Here is a 16,357-nt window from a genome sequence, read left to right as displayed (position 1 = left end):
TTCCAATTTTAGTATGTGTGTTGCCAAAGCAAGCACCATGTAAAGAGTTTTAGTGTTTCATGTAAAGAAGCCATTTCTTTCTAAAAAAAAAAAAGATGGATTGAGACTTTTGATTTATCTTTCTTTGCCTGTTGTGTTTTTTGTGAAGTCTGTTAAGTTTTGTTTGTCATGTAGCTTAGGTTGTTCTTGAACTCACTATGTAACCAAGGCTGGCTTTGAACTCCTAATCTTTCTGCCCCTTTTGCCCCAGTTCTGGGTAGTATTGCAGGTTGTATCACCAGCCTGAGACAATCTCTGTCCAGCTAAAGTTATTGCCAGAATTAGAAGAATATATCCACCCAAGGATAGCATTGAATCTTGTGAAAACTGCTCTGTTTTTGGTAGCTTTTGTCATTCTTCCCTGAGGTAAATGAAGTGCATGCATGTATTAGCTGTGTTTACCTGATGCATAAAAATATGTTGGTTCTTATAGATATGAGAAATTAAGTCTTTACTACCGCTTTTGTAGTTTTCTGTTGGAGTCTCGCTTCAAACTCGTGATCTTTTTTCCTCATCTTCTCCAGTGCTGGGACCATAGACATGCTTCCTAAAAACTTGAATTGTATTTATGCAGCTGAAGAAATTGTGTAGTAGGTTTACTCACAAGAATGATTGCTCATGTAGGCATCTGCAAGTTCAACTTCAATGCATTTGATTAATGCTACGAGAACTTTATCTATTATACCGACATGATTCAACTAACACCGTATGGTTGAGTCCAATCAAAAACACCATTGTCATCGCCTTTCGGAGACTCTTTGTAGCACATGTTCAGTAAGGCTCTCTTGATTTCCTGAGGTAGAAGGCAGCAAGAACCTCGGTCAGGATGACCTTTGAATCAGGCACAGCCCAGGCTATTAAGACTGGAAGAGAGTTAAGAGTAGCCATTGATCCTTAAGTTTGCTCAAGCCCAGAAAGTGAAGGAGGGAGGCAGCATATTCCTAGTGGAAATGGCTTGGGGTATTGACGGCTTAGTATGTTGATGCCTTGCCATACAGGGTGCATTGACCTTCTAGTATGATTTGGGAAGGCAGAAAAGCCCACAAGACTGCATCACACCACAACTCCTCTATATCAGTGAGCTCTTAGACTACTGAACTTTCTCACCCACCCATGCTCCTCTAGAGCACCATCTGTCACTTCCAGGTCCTCTTTTACAGTGACTCTCACACAGCAGCTCCTACTCCTAGTGTGCCTGCTTCTTTGAATGAATGCCCCAAGCTGGAAGACAGGAAGAGATCCCAAACCAAGACCTTGTGGGGAAGATGGCTTGTGTGTGTGTGTGGTAGAGCCTAAAGGCAAATAAGGCGTGACATTGTTTTTCTAGTTTTGCCTAACCCAATAGGAAAGGGCTTCCACTGCTTGCATTTGCTCAGACCAGAGCCAGAATGCTAATTATATATATACTGTGTGGTAGCTGGTGCTTTGTTAAGCCTTCATATTCTTTCCCAAGCTGTTTGATCACCCGTATCAGTTGGACTCTGACTCTCAAGACTGCTTCTTGCAATTTTTTTCCAGCTTTTTTCAGTCACTGCATTTGTGAATGCAGTATGCATTCTCATTTGTGAATTTTTTTTAAAAAAAACTTTAAAAAGTTATTTATTTTATGAGTGTTTGTCTGTATATATATGTATATATGTATGTATATATATATACATACATATATATATATATATACATATATATATATATATATATATATATATATATATATATATATATATATGCATGCATTCTGTGTGTGCCTGGTGCCCTTGGAAGTCAGAAGAGGGCATTGGATCTCCTGGAACTAGAGATGGGATTAGTTGTGAAATATCATGTAGGCCTGGGGATGGAGCCTAAGTCCTCTGCAAAAGCAGCCAGTACTCTCTTTTTTTTTTTTTTTTGGGTTCTTTTTTTCGGAGCTGGGGACCGAACCCAGGGCCTTGCGCTTCCTAGGTAAGCGCTCTACCACTGAGCTAAATCCCCAGCCCCACAGCCAGTACTCTTAACTGCTGGACTCACTTTTCCACCCCAACTCCTTTGAGTCCTGGCCTCACCAAATAGCCTCGAAGGAATCACCATTTTGAATTTCACAATATGCTTTTACTTCAGTAGTTAATGTCTTGGTGAAGGCTTTTTTTTTATGTCTTATTTCTTAGGTTTGTTCATGGTAGGCCCTTGTTTGATTCACATTTGCTTTACTTGGAGACATGTTTATTAAATTAATTGAAGTTAAGGATTTAAAAGCCGGCAAACACTGTTGCTTGGATTTAGTAATGGACGTGCCGCTTATTGACACGACATAGAAATTTCTGTTCACTGCTGTGCCTCACACGTTCTTGTTTGTTATTTTGTCCCAGTTGCTGGCACTGCTTCAACTCTCCCCTCTCCCTTGTGGCTAAGAGCGTCTTTCCCAAGCTGCACGGGACTAACAGTGCCTACTGCTTCTTCTTTTATACCAAGAACTACGTTAAGGGCTATCTCAGACTTTGGAAGCTCAGAAGCTCCATGACCTGGTTTTGCACTTCTCTGGCTCACTGACCTTTCTGGGCAGTAGAGCAGCTTTACTGGTGACAGTCTGTAGCGTTACCCGATGCTTGAAAATCTGCAAATACATAATTGGGACAATTTTCCCTGGAAAATTTAATCAGATGGTGAGCTCACTGGCATATTGTAGGTTTTTTCTATCCTGTGGTTTAATTAACTATTCTCTAAGCAACTGAAGAAAACAAATTTTATTTAGGAGGAAAGTGTTTTATCTTGCCCCCCTCTCAAGCTAATTAGCTTCAACTTTCTCTCTTTGTAGAACACAGAGACAATAGTCTTGTTACTACTCTGTTTGTATGACGATAAAAGCCTAGAGAGCAGAATACACACTCTTTCCCCTGGGGCATTCTTGGGGAAGGTTTGTGACAGACTTATCTCTTTGATATTAAGGTGTGGAATTGGCAGACAGAGGAGTATGTATTTCTGCAAGCCCATCAGGAAACAGTAAAGGACTTCAGACTCCTGAGAGATTCACGATTGCTTTCCTGGTCATTCGATGGAACGGTGAAGGTAATTTGCATATCAGATTTAAAAAAAATGTTTTGTTGTTTTTTAAACTATTTTGAAAATATTCTTTAAATATATTTTATTTTACTATAAGTATGAGTGTTTGTCTTGCATGAATTTGTCTGTGCACCCTGTGTATGTGTGGTTGGTGTCCTCAGAGGCCAGAAGAGTGCAGGGAGCATCAGATCCTTTAGAACTGGAACTACAGATGCTGGTGAGCTGGGTACTGAGAACTGAACTCAGGTTCTCTTGAAGAACAGTTAGTAGGTCACCTTTCCAGACCTAAATACCAGATATAAATGTCTGTCTGTCTGTCTGCCTGCCTGCCTGCCTATCTGTCTATCTGTCTGTTATTTTGAAGCAGGGTCTCACTATATAGCCCTGGTTGGTCTGGAACTTGATTATGTAGACCAACCAGGCTGGTCTTGAACTCACAGAGATCCACCTGAGTTTCTGAGACTAAAGGCATGTGCGCCACCATACCCAGCCCCAGATTGTTCTTTTAAAGAAAACATTCTGATGTTGCAGTAATTATAGTGTGACAGCTTTAGTGCACATGAATGTTAAGTAATTAAATGAAAAAAAATCAGTATTATGCCTGCTTTCTATTCAGTGTGGTCACCTTCGTCTGTTGTGTGTTTGTAAGCATTTACGTTAAAGGAAGTTTAAGTGATCAGGACAGCTACTGTTCTAAAACTTGAGTTTTGGGCATGTTTTGTAGCTGATTTTTTTCTTTTAAAAATTTTTATTTGTGTGGGTGTTTTGCTTGCATTTACGTCTGTGCACTGCGGCTGTGGGAGCCGAAAGCACGGGATCTCCTAGAACTGGAGATCAGTGGTTGTGAGCCACCTTGTTGGTACTGAAATCCAAACCTGGATCCTCTGGGAAAGTGGCCAGTGCTCTTGGCCACTGAGCCTCTTAGTTCCCTCTCACTGACCCTTCTCTGTTCAAGGCGTCCTTCCTTCCCTCCTCCTCCCCTCCCCTTGTTTTGTGATTCTGGGAATCAAACTTTGGGCTTTGCACACTCTAAACAGGTGTTCTGCCAGCACCTTATACCCCCAGGCCGTGAACCTGGTGTCCCCTGTCTCTGCTCCCCTTACCTGTGGCTACACTTGTGTTCCATCATGCATGACAAAAATGTTTTTAAAGTGTCACCTAACTTTTCCCCCTCAGGTGTGGAATGTCATTACCGGAAGAATTGAAAGAGACTTTACTTGTCATCAGGGCACAGTGCTTTCCTGTGCTATCTCTTCTGATGCCACCAAGTTTTCATCTACCTCAGCTGATAAGACCGCCAAGGTCAGTTAGTCTCTTGAAGTGCCCATGTGTAAGACTTAGAGCGTTGGTTCTTATTATGAGTACAAATAACGTATAAGGGAGGAGATCACAGGTTTGGTTTACATACCTGTATCATGTATTTTTAAGATTTTGTTTATTATTTTTGTGTGCATGAGAGAGAGGGGGCGCCTGTGTGAGTCACTGTGCATGTGTATAGGTCAGAGGACAACTGTTGGGGAGTGGGATTTTCCTTCCGCCTTGTTGAGGCAGGGCTCTCATTGTTTCTGCTGCCTTTGCTGTGCTGTGTGCTCCAGGTCAGAGGCTTCCAGGTGGTCTTCCTGTCCCCACCTCCCTGCCACAGGAGTGCTGTAGCTGCAGATGCAGGCCACCCATCTGCTCTTTACAGGAAGTTGTTGGGTTTGTGAGGCTAGGGCTCTGACTGAGTCATATCTCTCTGTCCCAGCCCTGCCTGTCTCATATTTTAGGACATGCAGTGCTAAGAATTTCACTCTCTCAAATCTTGATCACATCATAGGTGTCATTGTCCCTGCAGTATATAGAAGTATATAGGTGTCATTGTCCCTGCAGTATATAGAAGTATATAGGTGCCATTGTCCCTGCAGTATATAGAAGTATATAGGTGCCATTGTCCCTGCAGTATATAGAAGTATATAGGTGCCATTGTCCCTGCAGTACATAGAAGAATATAGGTGTCATTGTCCCTGCAGTACATAGAAGAATATAGGTGTCATTGTCCCTGCAGTATATAGAAGTATATAGGTGTCATCGTCCCTGTAGTATATAGAAGTATATAGGTGTCATCGTCCCTACAGTATATAGAAGTATATAGGGGTCATCGTCCCTGCAGTATATAGAAGTATATAGGTGCCATTGTCCCTGCAGTATATAGAAGTATATAGGTGCCATTGTCCCTGCAGTATATAAAAGTATATAGGCGCCATTGTCCCTGCAGTATATAGAAGTATATAGGTGCCATTGTCCCTGCAGTATATAGAAGTATATAGGGGTCATCGTCCCTGCAGTATATAGAAGTATATAGGTGTCATTGTCCCTGCAGAATATAGAAGTATATAGGTGTCATTGTTCCAATCCCACATATATAGAAACTAAAGCTAGAGGACGATGAGCTGTCTTAGGTCACATGCTTTTGGAGAATGCCCATTAGCATTCATTTGGTGTTTAAATAAATAATATTTAGTAACTGTGATTCTTCTTTATGAGAGAATTAAGAAATAGTTCTTAATTTCTCAAATTCTCAATTTCTTAATACAAAGGGGTGTAAGTAAACACGGTGTTTGTTCACTTGGTATAAGCCGACACTTTTGGGGACTCCCAGCACTACACTTCCTTCTGTGTCCCTCCATCTTGGTTAACAACATCGTTATGCAGCTGTCTTTGTGCTTTCGCTCATGGCTCAGTGCTCTGGTTCCAGCTGCTCATCCTTGTCCCCAAAGGCCGTGCCTACTGACTGGTGGGCACCGCCTTCACTTTACCCTCTCTGTCATCACGGAGGGCTGCTCGGAGCCCCCAGCATGTGATGCTGTGGGGGCAAGCTCTGTGACCCATCGCCGCTTCCTTTTTAGCCTTTTCCTGTTTCTGCCTGTTCCCACCTCCATCTGGTTGTACGTTTTAGACCTCTGTTTCCTGTTGGCTCTTCAGTGAAGTCCGTCCTGACTCTCAGGCAGCATTAGCCGCTCTGTTTTAGCGTTTTCTTTACATTTTCTCTGTGCTCTTCAGAGCTCTTCAGGTGCTCACACAGTATTCCTGAGCCTGCTTTCTGTTCAAAGTCAAGGAAGGGGACTATGTCTGCTTCACCTCATCCCGTAACTTTTTGGTTGGGAGTGCCTTGTAGTTTTCAGTGGGTCCTGGCTAAATGGCGATAACAGAACCACAGAGAGAATATTGGGCGGGGGGGAGACAACAAGCCAGGTCAGTATTTCACTACTTCAGAGGCAGGAGGATCTCTGTGAGCTCAAGGCCAGCCTGGGGCCCTGTCTCCCCCTTCTCCCCCCTAAAACCTCATTTGCCCAGCAGTGATATTGTAGGGCAGTGTGGTGACGACTCTGTACAGAGCTTTGCCTGTGTGTCGTGTCCTGTGCCAGCATTCATCTGTAATCCCACGTAACCACCACACTGTGGGAGCCGTCCCCGTTTTACAAGTGCAGAAACTGAAGCTAGAGAAACTGAGTTGCTGGTTGTTCAGTAGAGTGGACCTTCTGTCTCACCCTGATTCTCCGCTCCTCCTCCTGTTAAACATGAATACAAAGGTACAAAGGAGCTACATTTAACCTGCGTAATTAATTAAAGGGAAAGCCCCCAAATTAACAAGGTTAGGGGTAGAGATTGGGCATCTTGTGAAGGCTTACACACCACCAGACGTTTTCACTTGTGCGTGATGAACATCTTGGCTGTGTAGCACCGGGGCAGGTCTTATAGATGTTTAGAGTATTTACCATTCCTAAACAATCCTACTTGCTTTCCAGATCTGGAGTTTTGAACTCCCTTCCCCTCTTCATGAGCTGAAGGGCCATAACAGCTGTGTCCGCTGCTCTGCCTTCTCGCTGGATGGCATCCTGTTAGCAACTGGAGATGACAATGGAGAAATCAGGGTAGGCGTGTGCTGACTCAGGTAGCATTTCCCTGTTAGCTAGGGCTGGCAATCCTCCCCATACTCAGGTTGGTCATTTGATGGTTTTTTTTTGTTTTTGTTTTTGTTTTTTTTTTTGGAGCTGAAGACTGAACCCAGGGCCTTGCACTTACTAGGCAAGCACTCTCCACTGAGCTAAATCCCCAACCCCCATTTGATGGTTTTTGAAAGACAGTCTTACAGTATGGCTTAGGCTGGCCTCAACTCATAGGCCTCACTCATAGGCCTGACTCCAGCCCTTCCTGTTGATTTAGCTGGGATCACAGCACCTTACCATTAGAGACCTCTTTTCTTGGGAGGAATGCACAGGCTCTGGGGTTTGGTTGGATAGAGCATTCTGTACTCTTGTTTCTTGTGTGCACTGTATTCATAGCTACCTCATTCACCCCAGGAAAGATTGCGTTTTATATTGGACAGATAAGTCAGGTGCTGTGTCAACGCGCATCTCTAATCCAACACTCTGGGGGCAGAGGCAGGCGCAGCTCTGACTTTGAAGCCACCTTGATCCACTTAAAATGAGTTCCAGGCTAGCCAGGGCTACATAGTAAGATCCTGTCTCAAATAAATAAAGAAACAAACTAACTAAACAAGTAAAACTAAAAATAAATGTCAGGTAGACATTTTATGTTTTTGTGAATAGATATTTACATTTGGTTCCCTGCTGTTAGTTTGTGAATGATTCGTCTTAATTATTTTGTTAACCATTGGGTCACAAATGAATTGCAAATTCTGATTTTTCTCATCATTCAAAGTAGAGATCTTTTTAGTACTCTACGTATTAGTCAGCATTTCTTCCTGGGTTTGTCACAGTCCTCTTTGGACTGTCTGTCCTTGTTAAGGAAGCTTTACTGAGGTTCAAATTATACCTGGATTTTTGAGAATGTCAGAGGGGTGTATGGTCTCCCAGCACTGAAGTTACAGATGGTTGTGAGCCACTATGTGGGTGCTGGGAATCGAACCTGGGTCGTCTGGAAGAGCAGCCAGTGCTTTTAATTGCTGGGCCATCTCTGCAGCCTTGGTAACCAGTATTTTTGAGGAGAATATTTTTATTTCCGGTGGTGGGTTTCTTGTTTTTGTTTGCTTTTCAGCAGAGGCATTGGACCTAGGAGAGGGGTAGGTGTACTGCAGAGAAGTAGGAGAGTTTGGATGTGTGGGAGTAGAGATTCTGTTGTGCTTTCCAGGAATAGTCGTATAATTCTTGATCTGTCTCATTCACACATTGCCGAGAATTTCAGTGCATGTTACCTGTCATTTGAACTCAAAATCTTTCTGCCTCTGCCTCCGGAGCAGCTAAAATCAGGTGTTCACCACCATGCCTGCGTTTTTCTCTTAGCTCATTGGAAATGGATAGATAGCACACTGACCCAGCACACTCTTCCTTTTTTTTTTTTTTTTTTTTTTTTTTTTTTTTTTTCCGGAGCTGGGGACCGAACCCAGGGCCTTGCGCTTCCTAGGTAAGCGCTCTACCACTGAGCTAAATCCCCAGCCCCTTCCTTTTGTTTTTAAAGAGAGCTTTCCGGATATACCGCAGATGATGTGTATGTGTACTTGGAAACTGGTAAACCTTCAGGGTTACCTTGTTAATGAATTATGTATTATGTTTATGTAGATATGGAATGTCTCAGATGGCCAGCTTCTTCATTTGTGTGCTCCGATTTCCATAGAAGAAGGAACGGCTACCCACGGAGGCTGGGTGACTGATGTTTGCTTCTCTCCTGACAGAAAAATGCTTGTCTCTGCCGGAGGATACCTTAAGGTAAGCTACTCCAGAGTGTGAAAGGGCAATCTCTGTCATATCTAAGCAGTTTTCACGTACTGCTTTTCCTTCAGGTTTTCTATAACCCAGCAGAGTAGAAGAGACGTTGTTGTTACCCCTACTTTGCAGTGGTGAGGCTGATGTCTGCAAGGCCACTTTCTCCAGGTCTCAGAGTCTTTGGTGATGGTGGTAGCCATGTGAGAGCTCTCTTCTCGCATCAGAACCTCCACGACCCAACTTCCTCTACAATGGCACTCATTAGTAAATGTTTTGGTTGGAATTATTTGAAAAATGTGTTTGTGAAATTTTCTTTCTTGATAATAATAGTAGCAGTATATTAATCTATAATCTGAAGAGTTTTATTTCTACTAGCCCACTCATCAGCTTTCTCATGCCAAAGTTTTACTACCTTTGAGTTATAGATGAGCAAAAGTGGTTTTCATGATGGTTTTAACTTTCCTAAAACGTTGTGATAAGTAACTGCGAGTGCCAAGTCTCACAGCAGGTCTTCTGTTTCTTCAGTTGTCTCTAACAAGTTGGCTTCTTCATACTCAATGGTGACTGCGAGGCCAAGGCTTAAGCATGTTATAGGACACCAAGGTCATTTACTGACCCATTTATCCATTCAGTAAGGCAGAGTTTAGAGCCTGTTGTATGCTGGGGCACATATTCAGGTTTGTCCCTTCCCGGTGGTGGCTAATGTTTCATACAGGAAGCAAATGGGAAGCAGAGTGCCTAGAGTGTGGAAGGAGCCTGAGAGAAGTTTGCAAGAGCAAAGTGTAGAAGGGGTGGCACTTGGGCATTCGGTAAGCTTTGTCATTTACATCGGATTCCATCAGATTTTGCGAGCTGGCTGCTGTTCACTGGAAACAGTTGGGTGAAGCTGATTCGCGTTGTTTCACAGTGTGGCTGCTCGGCTGTGTTTGTACAAAGTCTTTGGTTCTGAGGGTCCCACATTATTGCAGTTTTACTCAACATAAATATCCAGCTTATAAAAGATAAGTGAGGGGATGCTTCTAATGTGTGAAATGATGCTTCTGCAGCTTGCATTGGAAATGAAGTCTCTTAATGTTGCAGTAATGTATACCTTTTGGGGCACACTTTCATTTAGTCCTCAAGAGTTCCTGGACTATTAATGCCAAGTTCCCCCCATTAGTGTAAAGATAAAAACTCTGGGCTCTAAAGATGGCGCTTAGAGGAGAGACGTTGCTGTGTTTGTGTTGGAAGCTGAGAGTCCTTCATTGCTAAAAGCTTAACTGCCCAGCTTTGACACCAAGCTTCTATATTCTCTGGGCTCTGTAGACTGCCCCACATAACCGTGTCTGCTGTTATGATGTTTCAAAGACCAAGATCAGCTTTTCAGAGATCTTGGCAAACCTTGAAATAAAGTAGCAGGCTGGATCTGCTACTGTACTGTAAAGGTTATGTCGAGGGTGGAGGAAGCCATAGGCTGTCCGTGTGGTCGGTATATTGAAGTGACAATCAGTGCTTTGCCTTCTGGTTTGATTACTAGCATGGTTAAACTAATTATGTTATAACCCAGCCTGCTACTCTCCAGCATGTTAATGAGACCATACAAAGGCACAGAACAAATTAGGAGTAAGAAGAAACAGCTGCTAGAATGGCCAAGAAATTAGGCCTTTTGGGTCTGTTTACTTTAAAATCTGAGCAGTATAAGTTGAGTGCCTATAAGAGAAAATAGGTGTTGAGTAGCTAAAATGTTCCTACCTTTCAAATTACTGTAATGAAAACATATTATCAGTTAGGCTGCTAGAATGACAGGTTTATAATAATTCATACACCGGAAAGCAAAGGCTAATTTAGCATGTGGAACACGTGATCATAAATGAAGACATTTTATATCAGAGGCAGAAGAGCACTGTCATGATTTAGGAGTGGGAGCAGACTGCCAGAGTTCAGGTCCCAGCTCTGCCACTCATTAGGTTTGTTCTGTTTGCCTCAGTTTTTCCATCTGTAAGATGGGTGTCATGATAATGGTATCATAGTTCATAGAATATTTATATCCCTTTTGCTTCTATGCATACTTGGGCTTTTTCCACTATCAGCATCAGATACTCACATTTGTTACAACGGATAGATCTTGTGAGTTTGGATAAATCTCTGATAACTTGTATCTACAGCTGTAGAGTCATATTGAGAAGTTCATTACCCTGAAAACTGTGTGTTAGCTGCTGTTATGAAATCGTGTGTTTACAGTTCATACTGATCCCTTGGCTACTGTAGTTTTTCCAGATAATGGTGTGTGTATATGTGTGTGTGTGTGTGTGTGTGTGTGTGTGTGTGTGTGTTGGGGAGAAACTGCATTTGAGACTCAGATATGTCCCACTTTTGCTGTCCACTTCCACTGTCCCCTAAGTCTTGATTCTCTCAGGAGCCCAGGTTCCTTAAAATGAGGCAGTTGTCCTAGGGGATGAACTGTACAAGCCTTAGTCTCTGAGATGAGTCTCCTTGGGCTGGATGTGTTCTTCATGCTTTTGGTTACGGTGCAGTTTCAGGAAGTGCATGCTGCTTTAGTGAGCTTTACAAACTCGGTGCTATATATGTTCTATCAAATTCTACTCCAAAGGGCGAAGACAAAAACTGAACCTTGTCTCACAGGCAAGACTCTGTCCTGAGCACATAAGTGCTCAAACTCTCAGTGCTTTGTAAGCCTTTCTAAACCAAGTTTGTGTGCACTGTCTCTTGCCCCCACTTTAGCTCTGGGATAGAATCATAAGTTCCCTGAGCACCATTTGGTAAAAGTAGTGTTATATACTCTTGATGAATTCAGTGATGGAAAGGGAGGATGTGGTCAGAGCACCTGCTTCATTTGATGTGATCAGCATTCAGCATAGATTACCTCATAAATAACTTCTGTGACTCCTAGTGAAAGGGCTTCTTAGTGAAGAGAAGCAGTCACATGCCCATGCCACGGAGAAGACCCTCCACAATGCACTCTGTGTAACCAGCCTCTAGTGGCTATTGTCTCTCTTGAATGCCTTGTAGTGGCCCTGGGTGCATTGGCTCTGGGAGCAGACTTGGCCGTGAGGTCATCACCAGGGCTGATCACCAAGGCTGAACGACTGGAATCCTGCTCAGGTATCATTCCCTGCTTACTGCTTGGCCTAAGAACCGGGAATGGTTGCTAAAGGATAAAGCTGGCTTTCCAAATTACCATGCAGCAGAATCACCAGTCTAACGAAAGTTCTCTTTTTCTCTGAACAGTGGTGGAATGTTGTTACTGGGGAGTCCTCACAGACCTTCTACACCAATGGAACAAACCTCAAGAAAATACATGTGTCCCCTGACTTCAGAACATATGTGACCGTTGATAATCTTGGTATTTTATATATTTTACAGGTTTTAGAGTAAAGTGACTGAGCCTTAATGTAGCTCAGCCCCTTAATTTTAAATTGAAAAAAAATTGAAACTGTGCATCAACTTTCGATAAAGCTGTGAATTGTACTGCAGTATTGCAAACATTGTTTACAGCCGGATCAATAATGCATATAGTATAATAGTATATCTCCACAAACACACAGGCTTTTACTGTTTTTTAAATACAATCATTGTTATTAACAGTTTGTCCTCAACATGCAAATGAATGTAAATATGTACCTTGTTAGGCTATGGGTAAACTCTTTGATGCATTCAGATTGGTTGGCAAAATTAATGCCAATTGTTTGAAGGATTCTATATGTTGAAGCTGTCATTATGCAGGCTATGCCGCAGGGTGATAGTGGTCAGTATGGTGGGTGGGTTTTTTGACCCATGCTTACCCCAGGGGTCTGGCTTTCCAAATCAGTCAATTGTGTTGCGTCTTCACACTCTTTAAATTTGCTTTAAGGTATTGCATCCTGGTGCACAGTCTGCGGCATGATTTCTGATAACCCAGTTCTTTCTCTGAGCGAGTCATGTGTTAGAGAGATCTCTCTGTACCACAAGGTAGCTGTGCATTTGGCTGGACTCTGGCCCTCAGAGTCTTTGAACTGGACACCACCCTGCACTCCCTTAGTTGTTTTGTTTGGTCTTTAAAGAGAGGCTATCTTGGCATCAATATGTAGACCAGGTTAGCCTTGAACTCAGAGATCAGCCTGCCTCTGCCTCCTGAGTTCTGGGATTGAAGGTATGGGCCACCACTGCCTTTCTCTCTCAGTTTTATACTTACTACTTTACTAAGCTTGACCTCTTTTAACCTCTTCTCCATAGCTAGGTGTTAGTAAGCCAGTGAAATAGTACCACACATTCCCCTTTGATCCCTTGTATGTCATCACCAAGGCCGTACTCTTTATGACTTTCAAGAGTCACAGAAAACCCTCCCCCCATACACCCATGTCTCCCTGGGAAATGAGAGCTCATTGCGTTATGCAGTGATTTTGATCCTCCTGCATCAGACTCCTAAGTATCTGGGAGAGGTGTCTTTTGATGCAGAAAAAAACCAAACCAAAACAAAACTGTGCAACACCACTACCAAGTTTTTTTTTTTAAACCTCCTTTTAGGGTCTTTAATTGAAGCTTGTTTAATCACTGTCCCCTGAAATATTACTAAGGGCAATAGAGATAAATTAGTAGTAGATGTAGTTTTTATATAAATAAAAAAATCAAATATCTTCATTTTGCAATAGGAATTAATGTGTCTTAGCAATAGTAGTCGATAGTGAAGCTGTTTGTGTGGTCGTGCATATTGCCAGCTGTGGTGTGGGCAGAGGGAAGGAAGCACAAGTGTGTTTTAGAGTTTACTTCTCTATGGTGCTGAAGATTGAAACCAGGGCCTTGCACACACTAGACAAGCCCTCTACCACCCGGCTGCACTCCTGGCCCTTAGGTGGATTTCAGATTAGATATTCCCAGGGCGTTTTCAGGAGCTGTAAATAGAGTGAACAAAATCTTGTATAGAGTTCAGGAAGTTTGTTCTTTTCTAACCTTTTTTGTTAGGTTGAGGAACCACTTTACCTACTTACTGTGATATAAGCCAATGTGATTAGTGGAAATCTTAATTTTATAAAATAAATATTAGAAGAAGTATGTCGGGGTTGGGGATTTAGCTCAGTGGTAGAGCGCTTGCCTAGGAAGCGCAAGGCCCTGGGTTCGGTCCCCAGCTCCGAAAAAAAAGAACCAAAAAAAAAAAAAAAAAAAAAAGAAGTATGTCTTGCTTAGAACTTGCTGAGAATAAATCAGACTTCAATTTCCAGATATTAGAGGCTGAAGTGAACCAGTAACCATCAGTTTTTAAAAAGTCTTGGTCTTTGTCTTAAAGTGGAGAGAAAGACAAAGTAATTTGAGGAATGAGACGGCTGTGGCTCATACCACAGCTCTCAGGGCTGACCAGGAAGGCCTGGCCTGTAGCCCTTGTAGCCTGGATGACCACTTGTGGCCCGTTCCTTGCTGAATTTTTTATGTGAAAGATTACATTGGACTTTGTATATGTGAAGATGGTTTTGTATCATGTTTTATGTGCTTTGAAGACTTTGTATTTATAATTTACATGTATTATTATTTTTTGCCTTGGAATACTTTAAACATGAATTTTAAAAACAAAAATAAAATTCCTGAAATCTTTGGAAAAACATTTTGGTTTCAGCCTTTTTTTCCCCTGCTGTTTGGAGACTGATAATAGCCTTCAGGGGTGGGCTGGGGAGATGGGAGCAGTCTTTACAAACTTGAGGAATAGCCAGGTGGTGGTGCACACCTTTAATCCCAGCACTCTGGAGGCAGAGGCAGGCAGATCTCTGAGTTAAGAGGCCAAGCTGGTCTACAGAGTGACTTCCAAGACAGGCAGGGCTACAGGGAGAAACCCTATCTCAAAACAAACAAACAAAAGCCCTCCAAAAGCAAACAAACAAGCAACCCCACCCCGACCCAAAGCAAGCAATCAAAAGACCATGAGGAGTTTTGTTGGATTCTCAGAACCACACAGAACAGTCTCAAGTCTCAGCCCTGGTAAGGGTGAGACAGGAAGATCTGAGAGTTTGCTGACTGACCAGCCAGTGTAGTTGGCTCGAGGAACTCCAGGTTGACAGAGAGACACTGTCTCCACAAGTAAAGTAAATGCAACCAAGGACACCACCTGATATTGTCCTCAGGTCTCCACTCACACATGAACATACCTGCATGTTAACACACACACACCCACACCCACACCCACACCCACACACACACACACACACACACACACACACACACACACACACACATACCTCCCCTACTTGGTGGCCATGAATGGCTTTAGTTTGTGTGTTTCTGGAGATGTCTCTGTTTCTCCATCAATTATAAAACACAGCCTTGCTGAATGAAGCGGTCTTGGTTGGATGGCCTTTTGTTCCGTGCTAGCTTTTTTTTTTTTTTTTTTCTGTTTGTTTGTTTTTTGAGAGCTCTTGTTCTGATTGGGTTCCCTGTGTGAGCTGTTTTCTCTCACATGTTTCTTTGTTCTTTGGTCATGTCTGTTTAGAGTTCTGAATGGCTCTGGTGCTTGAACATCGTTTGTTTCCTTAGGTTTGGGGAATTTTCTATAGATGAAATACGTGTTTTAAATACTTTGCTTTGTTTGTCTGCTTTTGATCTCAACTTTTACTCCTTGTATTCTTAGGTCAGTCTCTTGAGTCATATTCTAGAGTTCATGGAAATCGTGGTCATGTTTGTTGATTATAATTGATGCTGTGTTATCCGAGGACATTTTAATACAAGTATTCAGTGTGCGTTGAACATTCACTGCAGACCCCTTGCCCTTCCTTCACCACCTCTGTTCTCTCATGTCAGTCGTCTTCATTCTTTTATGAAGTTTCTCTTCTAGAACTAGTATGCCATTTATGGATTTGCTACATACGTGATTTGCGATCTATCTATCTCTACACATATATGCAAATATATAGCACGTTAAATATATTTACTATCTTTATATCTACATTATATAATGTCTATATATGTACATATACATATACATTACATATATAATATAGGTACCACAATGAGAGACAACATACATTTGCCCTGAGACTAATTCACTTAGCATGATTATCTCCAGGTGCATCAACTTTTCTATAAACATAGTTTTCCTTCTTTGGTGCTGTGAAGAATTCCATAGCCCCATTTTCTTTATCTACTTCGTTTTTGGACATCTAGGTTTGGTCTGTGACCTACCTACTGTTTTAGTCTTTTTGAGAATCTTCCATAGTGGTTGGTTTAGTTTACATTCCCTCCAGCTGAGTATAAAGTTCTCTTTTGCTCACATTCTCAGCAGAATTTGTTGTTTTGTTTTGCTTAGCCTTAGATCAAGGGTCTCGCTATGTAGCCCTGGAACTCCTTGTGTAGTCTAGGCTTGAACTTACAAAGACTTAACCTGCCTCGTTACCAAATGCTAGAATTAAAGGTGTTGCACCATCACACCTGGTGTGTTGTTTAGAATTTCTTAATAGTCGTCACTCTGACTGGGAATGAGGCAGAATCTCATTGAAATTTAAAAATCTTCTTTCTCTGATGGCTAGTGAGACTGTCACCAATCTAAAGGTGGTACCTGAGAGAGTGGAGCCTATAGATGAGGCAGGCTGAAGTCTCATGCAATAGATAACTTTATGCAGAGTATC

General features: G+C 42.3%; 1 protein-coding gene across 2 annotated transcripts in view; it reads left to right on the top strand.

Moving 5' to 3' along the window:
• Apaf1 (apoptotic peptidase activating factor 1) overlaps positions 1–14,346 on the top strand; it is an 85,380-nt gene extending 71,034 nt beyond the window's left edge. The window contains exons 20-24 of one of the 2 annotated variants that reach the window (XM_087559173.1): positions 2,959–3,078; positions 4,249–4,374; positions 6,858–6,983; positions 8,631–8,777; positions 12,003–14,346. In XM_087559173.1, the coding sequence (XP_087415299.1) occupies positions 2,959–3,078; positions 4,249–4,374; positions 6,858–6,983; positions 8,631–8,777; positions 12,003–12,149 (666 nt within the window). In that variant the 3' untranslated portion in view covers positions 12,150–14,346. The remainder of the gene's footprint in view (positions 1–2,958; positions 3,079–4,248; positions 4,375–6,857; positions 6,984–8,630; positions 8,778–12,002) is intronic. The other variant, NM_023979.2, reaches the window with a different exon arrangement.
• Positions 14,347–16,357: the final 2,011 nt, after the last annotated feature.

Source organism: Rattus norvegicus, chromosome 7 (assembly GCF_021556685.1).
Source record: "Rattus norvegicus strain SHRSP/BbbUtx chromosome 7, alternate assembly SHRSP_T2T, whole genome shotgun sequence".
Taxonomy (NCBI): Eukaryota; Metazoa; Chordata; class Mammalia; order Rodentia; family Muridae; genus Rattus; species Rattus norvegicus.
This window is presented reverse-complemented; position numbering and strand designations above follow the sequence as displayed.